Source organism: Nycticebus coucang, chromosome 13 (assembly GCF_027406575.1).
Source record: "Nycticebus coucang isolate mNycCou1 chromosome 13, mNycCou1.pri, whole genome shotgun sequence".
Lineage (NCBI taxonomy): Eukaryota > Metazoa > Chordata > Mammalia > Primates > Lorisidae > Nycticebus > Nycticebus coucang.
In genome coordinates, this window is record NC_069792.1 from 31,343,051 (window position 1) to 31,360,685 (window position 17,635).

Below are 17,635 nucleotides of genomic sequence, written 5' to 3' on the forward strand. Positions count from 1 at the left end.
AAAGAGGTTGTAGTAGTCTGCAATCCCACCAACAGTGTAAAAGTATTCCCTTCTCTCCACAACTATCACAGCATCTGCAGCTTTGGGATTTTGTAATGGAGGCTATTCTCACTGGAGTTAGGTGATATCTCAAGGTGGTTTTGATTTGCATTTCTCTGATGATTAGGGACAATGAGCACTTTTTCATGTTTCTTAGTCATTTGTCTGTCTTCTTTGGAGAAGGTTTGGTTCATGTCTCTTGTCCAACGATAAATGAGATTGTTTGCTCTTTTCTTGTTGATTGAGTTCTCTACATATTTTGGTCATCCCTTTGTTAGATTTGTAACATTCAAACATCTTTTCCCACTCCGAAAGTTGTCTGTTTGCATTAATTGTTGTGTCCTTAGCTGTACAGAAACTTTTTAGCCTAAGTCCCAATTACTTATTTTTGTTGTTGCTGCAATTGCCAATGGAGTCTTCTTCACAAATGTTTCCCCGGGCTGGTATCAAGAGTTTCCCCCATATTTTCTTCTAAAATTTTTTTTTTTTTTTATCATTTCATGTCATGTATTTAAATCTTTTATCCATTGTGAATTAATTTTGTAAGTAGTGAAAGGTGCAGGCTAGTTTCAGTCTCCCAGACCCATTTATTGAATAGGGATTCTTTTCTCCAGTATATGCTTTTGTTTAGTTTATTGAAGATCAGATGGCGATATGAGGCTGGTTTTATCTCTAGGTCTTCTCTTCTGTTCCATATGTCTCTATCTCTATTTTTATGCTAATACTATGTTGTTTTGATCACTGTGTGGACTTGTAATATAACCTGAAGTCTGGTAGAATGATGCCTCTGGCTTTGTTTTTATTACTAAGAATAGCCTTGGCTGTATGGTTTTTTTTTTTTCTGGTTCCATACAAAATGAAGAGCTATTTTTTCCAGTTCTTCAAAGTATGGCATTGGTATCTTAATGGGGATTGCATTGAATTTGTAGATTGCTTTGGATGGCAGACATTTGAACAATGTTGATTCTTCCCAGCCAAAACCATAGCATGTTTTTCCATTTGTTTGTCTTCTGCTATTTCTTTTTTTAGAGGTTCTTCACCTCTTTTGTTAGGTATGCTCCTAAGTATTTCATTTTCTTTGAAGCTACTGTGAAGGGTATTGTGTCTTTGATTTGATTCTTGGCTTGATTTTTATTGGCACATATGAAGGCTATTGATTGGCGGACAATGATTTTATATCCTGAGACATTACAGTACTTCTTGATCACTTCTAGGAGTCTCATGGTTTGAGTCTCTACGGTTTTCTACACATAAAATCATATCATCATGGGTGGCGCCTGTGGCTCAAGGAGTAGGGCGCCAGGTCCCATATGTGGAGGTGGTAGGTTCAAACCCAGCCGCGGCCAAAAACCACAAAAAAAAAAAATCATATCATCAGCAAAGAGCAAGCGTTTGACCTCCTTTCTCCCCATTTGGATGTCCTTGATGTCCTTCTCTTGCCTGACTGCACTGGCTAAAACTTCCAGCACTATGTTGAATGGTAGTGGCAACAGCGGATATCCTTGTCTGTTGTCAGTTCTAAGTGGAAATGCTTTCAGTTTTACTCTTTGGTATGATATGGGCTGTGGGTTTGTCATAGATGGCTTCAATCAGCTTAAGAAATGTCCCATCTATGCCTAATTTCATAAGTGTTCTTATCAGAAAATGATGCCAGATTTTATTGAATGCTTTTTCTTCATCTCTTGAGATAATCATATGGTCTTTGTTTTTGCTTCTATTGATGTCATAGATTACATTTATGGATTTGTGTATGTTAAATTAATCCCTGCATCCCTGGGATAAAGCCCACTTGATCATGATGTTTAATTTTTTAAATGTACAGCTGTATTCTGTTTGCTAGGATTTTATTGAATATTTTTGCATCTACATTCATTAGTGAAATTGGTCTGAAGTTGTCCTTTTTTGTTGGGTCCTTTTCTGGTTTTGGAATCAGGATGACAGTTGCTTCACAGAACATGCTGGGTAAGGTTCCTACCTTCTCAATGTTTTGGAAGAATTCTGCAGTAAAGGCACAAGCTTTCTTTTGAAGGTTTGATAGAATTCTGGTGTGAAGCTATTTGGTCCAGGACTTTTTAATTTTGTTGTTGGGAGCTTTTTTATTGTTGCAATTTCAGTGCTGGATATTGGCCTGTTCAAGGTATCTATTTCTTCTTCGTTAAGTCTAGGGAAGGGGTGTGATTCCAGGTATTGGTCCATTTCCTTTACATTTTCAAATTTCTGGGCATAGAATTATTTTGTATTAATCAAAGGTGATTTCTTATATCACGATGGTATCTGTTACTTCCCCTTTCTTGTTTCTGATCGAGGTTATTAGAGATCTTTTCTGTTTATAGTTAATCTGGTGAAAGGTTTATTGAATTTGATCATTGTTTCAAAGAACCAACTTTCTGTTTTGTTAATTTTGTGAGTGATTTTTTTGTTTTTAATTTATTTCTGATCTAATTTTGGTTATTTCTCTTCTGCTAGTTTTGGGATTGGATTGCTCTTTTCCAGTTTCTTGAGATGATTCATTAGGTTGTTGAAGTGCGCTCTTCCTGTTTTTTTGGATGTGGGTATCTAATGCAATCAATTTCCCTCTTGTAGGAATGTATTTGTAGTATCTCTTTGAAGCCGTTATTAAGCAAAATAAGGGTGGCTTAAACACAAGCATGGTAATACTATGACAGTGATCTGATGGCTAAATGACTAATGAGCGGGAAGCACAGACAGTGGGGATATGCAGGACAAAGGAAAGATTCATGCCCAGTGCAGAAAAGCACAGGATGGTGCCTGAGATCTTAACATGCTACTCAAAGTGGCATGCAATTTAAAACCTATGAATTGTTTATTTCCAGGATCTTCCCTTAATATTTTTGAACTGTGATTGACCATGGGTGACTGAAACTACAAAAAGAGAAATCACAGATTAAAGGGGACTACTGTGTTCTCCTGGGCAGATTGTGCTTGATCTGTACTAAAAACTGTATGTTGTAGCTCATTTAATACAAAAATTAATACAACATGATTCTAAGTAGCCCTAAGAATTGCTATTATGTATCCTACACAAAACTTAACTGTAAACCATTACTACCTCCCTCAAGAAATCACCTAACAAATCTTCATTAATAGTTAATGAAACCCCCTTTCTTTTACCTATCTATTGATTGTGGATAAATTTTATGGAGGATCATCACTCTGGTTTCTCTTTGTTCTTTTTGTGTCTTACTGTTAATTTTCCTGTGGTGAGGTGTGTGGAGTTTCAAGCATTCATACCTTAGGCTGACGGTGCCCCTGGGTGGGGAGGACAGGATTGTGTGGCTGTGCTGTCTCTGTTCTCCCATGCTCACTGGATGATGATGTGTTGGTGACACCTGGTAAATACATGGAAAACAAAGTTAATGGGCTGGGCTCTCCACCCCACGCATTTATTTAGCCTTTGCTATGTGGCCAGTGGTCCTTGACTATTAGAAGACAAAATGCTTTCTTCACAGAGATCACATGTAGTATGAATAGGGCAGAATTTAGATGCATTCCCAAATAGAAAAGATCCATCAACAGCCAATATTTGAAAAGTCTGTTATTTCATATCTAGCATGCCAAGTTGCCCATAATAATCACATTTTCACTTGAATCATATTTTAAACCTTAAAGCATTTTTACAATTTCATTTCATCCTCATGAACTCTGTCAAGTAGGGCAAGTCTTATGATTTCCTTCTTAGAAGATATAAACTACCTAGAGAGGAAAAGAGATTCATTTAAGATTATATAGCTAATCAGTGATGACGACACAATGTGGGCCTAGGCCTTCTGTTTTCTCTGTTAAATCAATTACAGCCACTAAGTCCATGGATTCATGTATTAAGACATCTCTATAGCAGATTCTGGGGTCCAAAGAGGAATAAATGCAAGAGGCAAAGAGCCTGAGCAAATCAAGAATGTGATGCCATCCATGGAACAGTTGCTAGGAACTCACCATGTGCCAGGTATGCTGACAATCCCTTTAATTTTCACAATGACCCCACACAACCACTGTTATCATTCCCTCTTTATAGATAAGTAAACCAAGGCAGAGGAGGGTTAAGATCATGGCTTGAGCAATGGCAGAGCCAGGGCTGGCCTGCAGTTCTCCCTGACTCCAGAGTGTATATTTAACGCTGGTACACTCTGCTTCTCAGGCATAACATCAGGAGGGCCTCTGTTGTAATTGATCCTTCCTAGATTACTGATTTGGTCCCTTTGCATCACCTGCTCTCACAAAACTAAGTATCTTCACAACTCTTGGAATTCTTTTTTTTTTTTTGTAGAGACAGAGTCTCACTTTATGGCCCTCTGGTAGAGTGCCGTGGCCTCACACAGCTCACAGCAACCTACAACTCTTGGGCTTACGCGATTCTCTTGCCTCAGCCTCCTGAGTAGCTGGGACTACAGGCGCCCGCCACAACGCCCGGCTATTTTTTGGTTGCACTTTGGCCGGGGCCGGGTTTGAACCCGCTACCCTCGGTATATGGGGCCGGCGCCTTACCGACTGAGCCACAGGCGCCGCCCAACTCTTGGAATTCTTAAAAGCTGCAAACAAAATTTTGTAACAGAAGAAAAATGATGTGTCAAGTAATTAAACAGTATTGTCATATGTGGGCTAGCAGACCTTTAATAAATATAAAATCTTAGTCACCTAGTAGCCAATGTGGGTGTACAAATAGCATTGCCAATTACTAGTCATGGAGCATTCCTGAGGCATACTCATAGCATTGACTTTCTCTAGCAGGGAACTAGTACTCTCTTTTCTATCAACGTAAACAAATGTACATCAGTGTTTTCCCAGACATTAATTTTAATGCTATGGTTTGAATGTCTGTCCCTTACAAAACTCATGTTGAAATTTAATTGCCATTGCAACAGTATTAAGAGGTGGGACCCTCAAGGTGATGAGGCCACGAGGGCTCCTCTCTCATGGGTGGGATTGGTATCATTATAAAAGGGTGAGTTCAGCCCCCTCTGACCATTTCTCACCTTCTACCATGTGATGACACACCAAGGCGCTTGCTAGATGCTGGTAGTTTGATACTGGACTTCCCAGTCTCTAGATTGTTGGCCAATAAATTTCATCTCATAAATTATCTAGTGAAAAGTATTCTGTCCTAGCATCACAAAATGATCTAAGACTTTTGCAGAATTACATAGTTAAGTAAAAATTGAACATTTTAAACTTTTGTTATTATGAGCCTGAATTATTCTGTACCATGAGTCTTTATGCTAAAGTTGGGTGAAGCAAGGGCCAGCAGAGGTAATTAATATGCAGAATTTAAAAAAAGCTTTGAAGTTCATTGCATTACGTAGGTCCTTACAAGAGCAGAAGGCGCCTCATCCCCTGTGGACTTAGTTTTATACAGGATGCATAGTAGCAAACTAGAGGAGGCAAAGATCTTAGATGCTCATGGCCACCAGAGTTGAGCTAGAACATGCACTGATGAATTGTTTTAAATTATCAGGACAATAAAAGTAAAAATTAAAAAATTTAAAAATTATGGGGGGCGGAGCAAGATGGCAGCCGAGTAACAGCTTCCTTGCATCTGGGCACCGTGAGTCTGGGGAGATAGGACTCCAGGCATCTCTGGCTGCTGGGATCTGCCTATCATCACCCCTGAGAGGATACAGGGAGTCAGTGAGAGACTTCTGGACCCCAAGAGGAGGACTAAAACAGTGGAAAACCGGCAAGTGGTCGTGTGTGTTCAATCCCTCTAAACCCGCCCGCAACTGTAAGTTCAGTAGCAGCGAGACTGCAAACCAGAAAGGCCTTACCTGTGAACTGTTTTGGTGTCTTTGGACCTGGCACTCAGCTGAACTGCCTTGGGGAGAGCCTGAGCGGGAGTGCGGAGAACTTTGGCCTTTGTCTAGGGCCCTAGTCTGAGCCACTGAGCCAGACGGAGCTAATAGTGTTTGGCTCTGGGTCACAGGCAGCCATTGTGAGCGATCTGCCCCGGCAAGCTCCTCCCACAGGGTCGCAGAGCTAGAATTGGATGGGAGCTGGTAACCCAGCGACCAAGTAGCCTAAGGGTGGGGTCTGAGCCGCCTTGCAATCCCTAACCCTCGGGGGCAGAGGGAGACCAGTTTTGGCACACAGGGTAAGTGGATAGCCACTTCAGCAGTGACTCCAGCGACAAGCACTTCCCTGGGAAAGCTTCTGCTCAGCAAGTGAACAAGTTCAAAGAGCCTTTTTAGTGGGCTGAAGAGAGATTTAGGGTGTCTACCTGCTGGGGTTTGAGAAACTAGCAGCCTCCAGTCGTATCAGAACTGTGATTAACACCTCATACCCCAGAAGACCACGTGTTGCCCAGACAATATTCAATAACATATACATACTGCTTTGTTTTTGGTTGTGTTTTTTTTTTTTTGGTTTGGTTGTTTTCTCGTTTATTTTGATGTTGTACATTGTTATTTTGTTTTTTAAGTTCAACCTTTTCTATACAGATCCTCTTTCTTTCTCAATTTTTCTAGTTTAATTATATTTCCCATTGCTGCCTATTTCAATAATTAGAACTTCATTTTTGTTAGGGTTTCTACCGCTATTATTTGGTTTTCCACCCAATTTTATCCCATAAAGTTTTCTGTTTGCTTGTTTTGGTTTGATTTATAGCATTTTTGTCTTTCCTCTCTACTTGGTGGAGGTGGGGTACTGTGTCTGATCAGGTTAGCAAAGAGCTGCTGACCTCAAGGGAACCACCCAACTTGGCACCCCCAGAAGGTGGTTTTTTTTTTGAAGGTTGTATCAAAGTACTGTACTGTACACCTATATTGCTCCATCTCCCTCTTTCTGTGCCTCTCTTCTTTTTGTCAATATTCCTTTTACCCACCCCCTCTCCTTTCTCTATTTTTCTTTTTTTTTCTTATCACTCAGTCCTCCTTTCTTTCATCCCTTTTTTGCTCTTCAACCTTCTCACCCTTCTGGTCCTGTAACCCTTAGTCCACAGGCACGAGAACTTAAAGAGCAAGAGGAAGTGAAAGGAAACTTAGAGCAAGGAAACAGATAAAAGAAATCACTCATGAGGAAGAATCAGCAGAAAACTCCAGGCAACATGAAGAACCAGTCCAGAACAACCCCGCCAAGGGACCATGAGGTAGCTACTGCAGAGGAGTCCACCTATACAGAAACGTTAGGAATGACAGAAAGGGAATTTAGAATACACATGTTGCAAACAATGAAAGAAATGATGGAAACAATGAAGGAAACTGCTAATAAAGTGGAAAATAACCAAAAGGAAATTCAAAAACAGAATCAAATAAGAAATGAACGATATGAAGAATATAAAAAGGATATAGCAGAGCTGAAGGAACTGAAACAGTCAATTAGGGAACTTAAAGATGCAATGGAAAGTATCAGCAACAGGTTATACAATGCAGAAGAAAGAATTTCAGAGGTAGAAGACAAAGTTTTTGAGATAACTCAGATAGTAAAAGAGGCAGAAAAGAAGAGAGAGAAAGCAGAACGTTCCCTGTCAGAATTATGGGACTTTATGAAGCGTTCCAACATACGAGTTATAGGAATTCCAGAAGGGGAAGAAGAATGCCCCAGAGGAATGGAAGCCATACTAGAGAATATTATAAAAGAAAATTTCCCAAATATCACCAAAGATTCTGACACAGTGCTTTCAGAGGGCTATCGGACCCCAGGTCGCCTCAACTCTAACCGAGCTTCTCCAAGACACATTGTGATGAACCTGTCCAAAGTCAAGACAAAAGAAAAGATTCTGCAAGCTGCCAGGAGTAAGCGCCAGTTGACCTACAGGGGCAAATCCATCAGAGTGACCGCAGGCTTCTCTAATGAAACTTTCAAAGCAAGAAGACAATGGTCATCTACCTTTAATCTACTTAAACAGAACAATTTCCAGCCCAGAATTCTGTACCCTGCTAAGCTAAGCTTCAAAATTGATGGAGAAATCCAATCATTTCCTCAATACAAACATTGAAGAAATTTGCCACAACAAGACCAGCCCTACAGGAAATACTTCAACCTGTTCTGCACACTGACCACCACAATGGATCAGCAGCAAAGTAAGAACTCAGAAATTAAAGGACAGAACCTAACCTCCACACTGATGCAAAAGATAAAACTAAGCAATGGACTCACAAAATAAGACGAATAGAATACTACCACACTTATCAATTATCTCAGTAAATGTTAATGGCTTGAATTCCCCACTGAAGAGACATAGATTGGTTGACTGGATTAAAAAACACAAGCCATCCATTTGCTGTCTGCAAGAAACACATCTGGCTTCAAAAGACAAATTAAAGCTCCGAGTCAAGGCTTGGAAGACAATTTTTCAGGCAAATGGAATTCAGAAGAAAAGAGGAGTTGCAATCTTATTTTCAGATACATGTGGATTTAAAGCAACTAAAGTCAAAAAAGACAAAGATGGTCACTTTATATTGGTCAAGGGAAAAATACAACAAGAAGACATTTCAATTCTAAATATTTATGCACCCAATTTGAATGCTCCCAGATTCTTGAAACAGACCTTACTCAGTCTGAGCAATATGATATCTGATAATACCATCATAACAGGGGACCTTAACACTCCTCTTACAGAGCTGGACAGATCCTCTAAACAGAAATTAAACAAGGATATAAGAGATTTAAATGAGACCCTAGAACAACTGTGCTTGATAGACGCATATAGAACACTCCATCCCAAAGATAAAGAATATACACTCTTCTCATCACCCCATGGAACATTCTCCAAAATTGATCATATCCTAGGACACAAAACAAATATCAACAGAATCAAAAGAATTGAAATTTTACCTTGTATCTTCTCAGACCATAAGGCACTAAAGTTGGAACTCAACTCTAACAAAAATGCTCAACCCCACCCAAAGGCATGGAAATTAAACAATCTTCTGTTGAATAACAGATGGGTGCAAGAAGAAATAAAACAGGAAATCATTCACTTCCTTGAGCATAACAACAATGAAGACACAAGCTACCAAAACCTGTGGGATACTGCAAAAGCAGTTTTGAGAGGAAAATTCATTGCTTTAGATGCCTACATTCGAAAAACAGAAAGAGAGCACATCAACAATCTCACAAGAGATCTTATGGAATTGGAAAAAGAAGAACAATCTAAGCCTAAACTCAGTAGAAGAAAAGAAATATCCAAAATCAAATCAGAGATCAATGAAATTGAAAACAAAAGAATCATTCAGAAAATTAATGAAACAAGAAGTTGGTTTTTTGAAAAAATAAATAAAATAGATAAACCATTGGCCAGACTAACGAGGAATAGAAAAGTAAAATCTCTAGTAACCTCAATCAGAAATGATAAAGGGGAAATAACAACTGATCCCACAGAGATACAAGAGATCATCTCTGAATACTACCAGAAATTCTACGCCCAGAAATTTGACAATGTGAAGGAAATGGATCAATATTTGGAAAGACACCCTCTCCCTAGACTCAGCCAGGAAGAAATAGAGCTCCTGAACAGACCAATTTCAAGCACCAAGATCAAAGAAACAATAAAAAATCTTCCAACCAAAAAATGCCCTGGTCCAGATGGCTTCAGTCCAGAATTCTATCAAACCTTCAAGGAAGAGCTTATTCCTGTACTGCAAAAATTATTCCAAAAAATTGAGTAAGAAGGAATCTTCCTCAACACATTCTATGAAGCAAACATCACCCTGATACCAAAAACAGGAAAAGACCCAAACAAAAAGGAGAATTTGAGACCAATCTCACTCATAAATGTAGATGGAAAAATTCTCAACAAAATCCTAGCCAATAGATTACAGCTTATCATCAAAAAAGTCATTCATCATGATCAAGTAGGCTTCATCCCAGGGATGCAAGGCTGGTTTAACATACGCAAGTCCATAAACGTTATCCACCATATTAACAGAGGCAAATATAAAGATCATATGATCCTCTCAATAGACGCAGAAAAAGCATTTGATAAAATCCAGCATCCTTTTCTAATTAGAATACTGAAGAGTATAGGCATAGGTGGCACATTTCTTCAACTGATTGAAGCTATCTATGACAAACCCACAGCCAATATTTTACTGAATGGAGTAAAACTGAAAGCTTTTCCTCTTAGAACTGGAACCAGACAAGGTTGTCCTCTGTCACCTTTACTATTCAACGTAGTGCTGGAAGTTCTAGCCAATACAATTAGGCAAGACAAAGAAATAAAGGGAATCCAAATGGGAGCAGAGGAGGTCAAACTCTCCTTCTTTGCTGACGACATGATATTATACTTAGAGAACCCCAAAGACTCAACCACAAGACTCCTACAAGTCATCAAAAAATACAGTAATGTTTCAGGATATAAAATCAATGTCCACAAGTCAGTAGCCTTTGTGTACACCAATAACAGTCAAGATGAGAAGCTAATTAAGGACACAACTCCCTTCACCATAGTTTCAAAGAAAATGAAATACCTAGGAATATACCTAACGAAGGACATGAAGGACCTCTATAAAGAAAACTATGAAATCCTCAGAAAGGAAATAGCAGAGGATACTAACAAATGGAAGAACATACCATGCTCATGGATGGGAAGAATCAACATTGTTAAAATGTCTCTACTTCCCAAAGCAATCTACCTATTCAGTGCCATTCCTATCAAAATACCAACATCGTACTTTCAAGATTTGGAAAAAATGATTCTGCGTTTTGTATGGAAACAATACAAAATGTTTGTATTGTTTGTTCCGGTTTGTATGGAACCGGAAACAATCCTGTATAGCTAAGGCAGTTCTCTGTAACAAAAATAAAGCTGGGAGCATCAACATACCAGATTTTAGTCTGTACTACAAAGCCATAGTGCTCAAAACAGCATGGTACTGGCACAAAAACAGAGACATAGACACTTGGAATCGAATTGAAAACCAAGAAATGAAACTAACATCTTACAACCACCTAATCTTTGATAAACCAAACAAGAACATACCTTGGGGGAAAGACTCCCTATTCAATAAATGGTGTTGGGAGAACTGGATGTCTACATGTAAAAGACTGAAACTGGACCCACACCTTTCCCCACTCACAAAATTTGATTCAAGATGGATAAAGGACTTAAATTTAAGGCATGAAACAATAAAAATCCTCCAAGAAAGCATAGGAAAAACACTGGAAGATATTGGCCTGGGGAAAGACTTCATGAAGAAGACTGCCATGGCAATTGCAACAACAACAAAAGTAAACAAATGGGACTTCATTAAACTGAAAAGCTTCTGTACAGCTAAGGAGACAATAACCAAAGCAAAGAGACAACCTACACAATGGGAAAGGATATTTGCATATTTTCAATCAGACAAAAGCTTGATAACTAGGATCTATAGAGAACTCAAATTAATCCACATGAAAAAAGCCAACAATCCCATATATCAATGGGCAAGAGACATGAATAGAACTTTCTGTAAAGGCGATAGACGATTGGCTAACAAACACATGAAAAAATGTTCATCATCTTTATATATTAGAGAAATGCAAATCAAAACAACCCTGAGATATCATCTAACCCCAGTGAGAATGGCCCACATCACTAAATCTCAAAACTGCAAATGTTGGCGTGGATGTGGAGAGAAGGGAACACTTTTACACTGCTGGTGGGACTGCAAACTAGTACAACCTTTCTGGAAGGAAGTATGGAGAAACATCAAAGCATTCAACCTAGACCTCCCATTTGATCCTGCAATCCCATTACTGGGCATCTACCCAGAAGGAAAGAAATCCTTTTATCATAAGGACACTTGTACTAGACTGTTTATTGCAGCTCAATTTACAATCGCCAAAATGTGGAAACAGCCTAAATGCCCACCAACCCAGGAATGGATTAACAAGCTGTGGTATATGTACCCATGGAATACTATTCAGCCATTAAAAAAAATGGAGACTTTATATCCTTCGTATTAACCTGGATGGAAGTGGAAGACATTATTCTTAGTAAAGCATCACAAGAATGGAGAAGCATGAATCCTATGTACTCAATTTTGATATGAGGACAATTAATGACAATTATGGTTATGGGGGGGGAACAGAAAGAGGGAAGGAGGGAGGAGAGTGGGGCCTTGGTGTGTGTCACACTTTATGGGGGCAAGACATGATTGCAAGAGGGACTTTACCTAACAATTGCAATCAGTGTAACCTGGCTTATTGTACCCTCAATGAATCCCCAACAATAAAAAAAAAAAGTTTATAAAAAAAAAAATTTAAAAATTACTGTAGACCTTGTACAATGCCAAGAATACTGCCTTATTTAATCAGAGAATTGAAGTTTAGTTGGCAGAACAGTGACTACTTCTATCAGCTGGGGATAATGTGGAAGGTTCTAGACTGTACAAAGTTGCCATAGTCCTTGTACATAGGTGATGCAAGCTTATTGGATGCTCTACATACTTATAAGTACTTACTATGCACCAGGCATTGTTCTAGAGTCTGAGGATACAGATAGGAACAAAATAAAGTCTCTGCCTTTGAGGAGCTTACCTTTTAATGGGGTGACTTACCATAAATAGAAACATGGTTGAGATCATTTTAGTGATACCTACCTAAAAGAAATAAAATAGGGTATAGGTATACAAAGGAGAGTACACTTTTTTATTTTAGGTGCTGAGAAGGCCTCCCAAGGAGGTTACCTTTTATCCACAGGGCATTCTGGAGAAGGGGGGAGGATTATTCCAAGGGCAATGGGTAGCCACTAGAGAGTTAAAAAAAATGAGACATTGGATTAATGCTTTTAACAGATCACTTTGGTTCTTTGTGGAATGGATAGAAGGCAGCCTATAAAGAAGTCCTACAGACGAGTTAAGAGGCTTTTGCAAGAATCCAGGCAGAAATATACCAGTGGTTTCAACCAGGATGGTGGTCATGGGAAGGGGTTGGATTCTGTTCTTTAGAGGGCACAGCTTGTGGATGGACAATTGTGAGATGAATAAAAGATGAGTCAGGAGGAGTCAAAGAGGAGTCCTAGGTTCTGGCTTAGTGGCTGGGGGGAGAGTGGTACCATCTACTGAGATGGAAAAACTGGAGAAGTGGCAGGTTTGGGAGGTGGGGGCATGAGGAATAGGCTTTTCAAATTCATGAGCAGAGTTTGAGGAATATGGACTGGTTTGGTCCATTTTGTCCTGCTATAACAGAGTATCTGAGACTGGGTAATTTATGATAAACAGGACTTTGTTTCTTACAGTTTTGGAGGCTGAGAAGTCCAAAATTGAGGAGCTCCTTCTGGCAAGGGCATTTTGTTTTAACAAATACACTTCTGCAATAATGATGTTAATCCATTCAAGATCATTGACCATATCATTTCTTAAAGGTCTCACCTCCCAATGCTGATGTATTGGGGATTAAGTTTCCAACACATGAACTTTGGGGGATACATTCAAAGCATAGCATGGTCCTATGACAGGAATGATTCCCTCCACAGCCTTTATTCCTGCTTTTGTCTCTCTTAACTCTGGGATTCTGGGCATGCACATTATATATGCAGCCCCCTCCTCATTCCACAACAGACTTTGGTTTCCACAGGGTATAACAACAACAGGGAGAAGAGCTACTTCCTACTTTGGTATGTGGCTTTGTTCTGTGTGGGGCTCAATATGTCTTGAGGCTTAATAGCAAGACAATCCTTTTAGCTTTTTATTTTAGTTGGGGATGAAGGTAGAGAAACCAAGGAAGTGACTAGGGTGGGGAACTACCACTTATTCAGTGTTTAACAAATGTGAAAGATGGACAACTAGGTTAAACTTTACCTCTTTTAATTCTCACAGCAAGCCTGTAAAGTAAGTGATCTATAGCTATATCTTACAGATAAATAAACTGGGAGGTGGCCTGCATGGCATCCCAGAGGTAAAAGTAGACCTAGCAGTAACTTACTGAGAGCTTGCTAAATAAGCCGAATGTATGTTATCTAATTAAATCTTCACAACAACCCTATCATACCCATAATTTCCATTTTATAGATGAGAAAATTGAGAAGCACATTGTGCAGGCCACATAGTTAGTACATAGTGGACCCAGGATTTGAACATAGCTGTCTGATACCAGCTGGCCTAGGAACTTACTTCTGAATGATGCTAATGCCTGTTCTTTCCACTCTTCCATCTTCCCACATAATTAATGGAAATAATGTGTGGCCCAAAGTAAAGCTGTAGAAAGTATTATTATTATTATTATTGACATAGCACCTCAAGCTGTCACCCTGGGTAGAGTGCCGTGGTGTCACAGCTCACAGCAACCTCAAACTCTGTGCTTAAGTGATTCTCTTGCCCCAGATTCCCAAGTAGCTGGGACTACAGGCACCTGGCACAAAGCCCGGCTATTTTTCGGTTGTAGTTGTCATTGTTGTTTGGCAGGCCTGGGCTAGATTTGAATCTGCCAGCTCAGGTGTATGTGGATGGTGCCTTAGCCACTTAAGCTACAGGCGCTGAGCCTAGGAAGCATAGCAAATACTTCCAAAGTATCCTATATTATTGATAAATAAAATTATTGGGCTATGTGTCCATAATTTGTCTACTGATTGGAGGTCTTTAAAGTCTTCTGAGGTCACACCTAAACTATTATATTCTGCAAGAACTGTGGCTAATCTCTCCCATGTTCTAAGGACATTTGTGTTACATGAATTAATCCTAAATAGAGAGACTCCACTTTCTCTGACCCTTGTTTTATAGTAATAGGACACATGAAAGGTAGCAGTAAGTTCTCCATCACGTTAGCCACATATTTAGGCACTGTTTGAACAACACAACTCTCTAAGGTAATAATAGAGTAGAGGATATTACTTCAAAAAGGCCACATGACTAGCTAAAGGGAACAGTTCATAAATGCCAGAGCCAGGATTTGTAACCAAGTCTCACATCAGAACAGTAATACAGATATGCCTTTTGGGAAATACGATGCAGAAATTTCTTTTCTTCATAATTTTCTCTCTCTCAAGAAGAAGAAAACAGATATTTTGCTTGGGTTTAACCTCTTATACTATTCTGAATCCTTCCTCAAAGCATTACAAAAAGCCCAGCTAAACACTTAACAATAAAGCATTGCTCTTCTGCTGCCCTTTCAGATTTGGAGATCTCCCCAGTAGCCTGAAGCCCAGAACTTCCACTGGACAGCAGGCTGACTAGTTCCTACTAACTTGCTAGCAGTTGTTATGGACTGAATGGTAGCATTCTCCCAAAATTCATATGTTGAAGTTCTAACCCACCAGTGTGGCTGTATTTGGAGACAGAGCCTTTAAGATAATAATTAAGGTTAATTATGGTCATAATGGTGGGGCCCTGATCCAATAGGATTCTTACAAGAAACACCAGAAGGCTGGTACCCCAACAGCGTGCTTGCTCACTCCCTCTCAATTGTATATATGTAGAGGAAAAGCCATCTGAAGACATGGTGAGAAGGCAGCCATCGTTAGGCCAGGAAGAGAGCCCTCACCAGGAGGTGAACTGGCAGACACCTTGATCTTGGACGTCTATCCTCCAGAATCCTAAGAAAATAAATTTCTGTTGTTTAAGCCACTGACTCTATGGTATTTTGTTATAGTGGCCCAAGTTAATCAATAAAGAAGACAAGACTCTGGGAGGCTGTGGTGGGAGGATGGCTTGAGCTCAGGAGTTCCAGCCTGAGTAAGAGCAAGATCCTATCTCTCCTAAAAATAGAAAAACTAGCTGAGTGTTATGGCGGGCACCTGTCCCAGCTACTTGGCAGGCTGAGGCAGGAGGATCACTTGAGCCCAGGATATGGACAATGCGGTGAGATATGAAGATACTACTACACTCTACGCAGGCAACAGAATGAGACTCTTTCTCAATTAAAAAAAGAAAAAAAAAAAGTAAAGCCAAGGCTCTTAGTTTTCTCTCATGAAAAGACAGAAAGGGGTGGCGCCTGTGGCTCAAGGAGTAGGGCGCTGGTCCCATATGCCGGAGGTGGCGGGTTCAAACCCAGCCCCGGCCAAAAAAAAAAAAAGAAAAGACAGAGAAAGAAATGGAGATAATTAGAAGAAAAGGCAGGTCATTAGGGAAAAACAGGTCAAAGAAAGTTGTATTAAGTGAGGGTCTTCTTTCCACTACATTTCCCCCAGCCTTAGGCTAGAAAAGACTGAACTTCCACTTAACATTTGTGAATATGTAGTTCAGCCTTCTTGGCTATTCACCTCCAGGAAGAGGTTTTACCCTGGGAACTTATTAAAGCCTACAGTGTTCAGGAAATCTAGCAAAGGCAAACGAGTAAATAAAATCCTACAACCCTTGGGATTACTCAGAAAGGAATTTTTCAAAGATGCAAGAGAAAAGTAAACCCTGATCAGGGTTGACAACCTTTGGATATTTGTTTTGCAGTACAAAGAGAAAGGCATTTTTAAAAAGATATTTTATAAGATGAAAATTGATAAATTCTTCAGTTGAGGCAGAGCTGAAACCATCATAAATACTACTTCATTATAAAACTTTTTTAGTGTTTCTATCTGAAAGCCCTCTTATACCAATTTAGAAGGTGTGGATTCTCGTGTTCTTAGACTCCACCTGGCTCTTTGTCTTCCAGGGGCTGGGCTGGCACTCCTGGAGAATTCAGGGACAGTTGCTGGCACCCAGTCAGTGGGCCTATGACAGTCCTGCAAGTGGTGTGGACCGTTCATCACTAGAGCCAGCCCGCCAGGAGAAGCAAGAGAACAAGCACCCACCTACTTTTTGAAAGCATCTATAGCAGCAGTTCTCAACCTGTATTATAAATGAACTGTATTAAAGGTTTGCGGCATTAGGAAGGTTGAGAACCACTGATCTATAGAGACTTTAGCAATGTAAAGAACATTCCTGGCCGAAATGTTCTCATCTCTCTAGAGTAAAACACAAACCTTTGAAAATACCACTGCTATCCTTGCCAGCCTTACCTTACCTTAAATAGGAATGGCAAGCTTCATTGCCTTTACCGTCCAAAGTCTTAGCTAAATAAAACAGCTTACATAACCAGCAAGACTGGAAATTTCTGGTGAAAGAATAAATCCGAAGCTGGCATAGGAATAGCCAGTGAACTCAGCCACTTTGTACTCATATATTTTCCGTTAAATCTCTTGTTTAGAATGCCCATATTCACCAAATAAGGGTGAAGTGAGGGGTCTCTGTGAAAACTCAAGGGCATCAAGATGAAGGGAGAGGTATGCAGTGTCTACAGCAGAGTTTTAACATTTCTTTGTTGAGAAACACTATATAGCATCCTATGGTATCCTACTGTGTAAGATATTAGGAAATGTGGAAGGTGTGCAGCTAGTAAAAAACTACTCAGAATGATTTTCCTATACTTCAGAAGGAGATGATTTAATTAAGAAAGCAAAGGAAAGAAAAATATCCCAGGTTGGTTGGTCTCAGAGGTCATTTGGAAAGATGTCTGAACTGGGCTATTTCATCTACATGCTGTGCTTGTCTTTATACCAGATGAGAAATAAGGTATATGCTCTTGAAAATTCTTCCCAAGTTAAAGGCAGGAAGCAACAGGATGCAGAACAGCAGGTCCCAGTAATTCTGTAATTGTAGCTGCCATTCTAGGTTCACACAGAAGGGTTTTCTCAAATGTAACGTTGAGAGTCAGTTTAGGTCTTTTCCTACCAAAGAAAAAAAGTCCCCAAAAGGAT

The 17,635-nt window shown here is 39.7% G+C and overlaps 1 protein-coding gene across 1 annotated transcript in view; it reads right to left on the reverse strand.

Annotated features, from left to right (window-relative positions):
* The window catches only part of ZNF704 (zinc finger protein 704), a 273,034-nt gene that overhangs the window by 14,609 nt on the left and 240,790 nt on the right, over positions 1-17,635 (reverse strand). Inside the window, exon 8 of the mRNA XM_053558995.1 lies at positions 3,292-3,389. Coding sequence (XP_053414970.1) covers positions 3,292-3,389 — 98 coding nt within the window. The remainder of the gene's footprint in view (positions 1-3,291; positions 3,390-17,635) is intronic.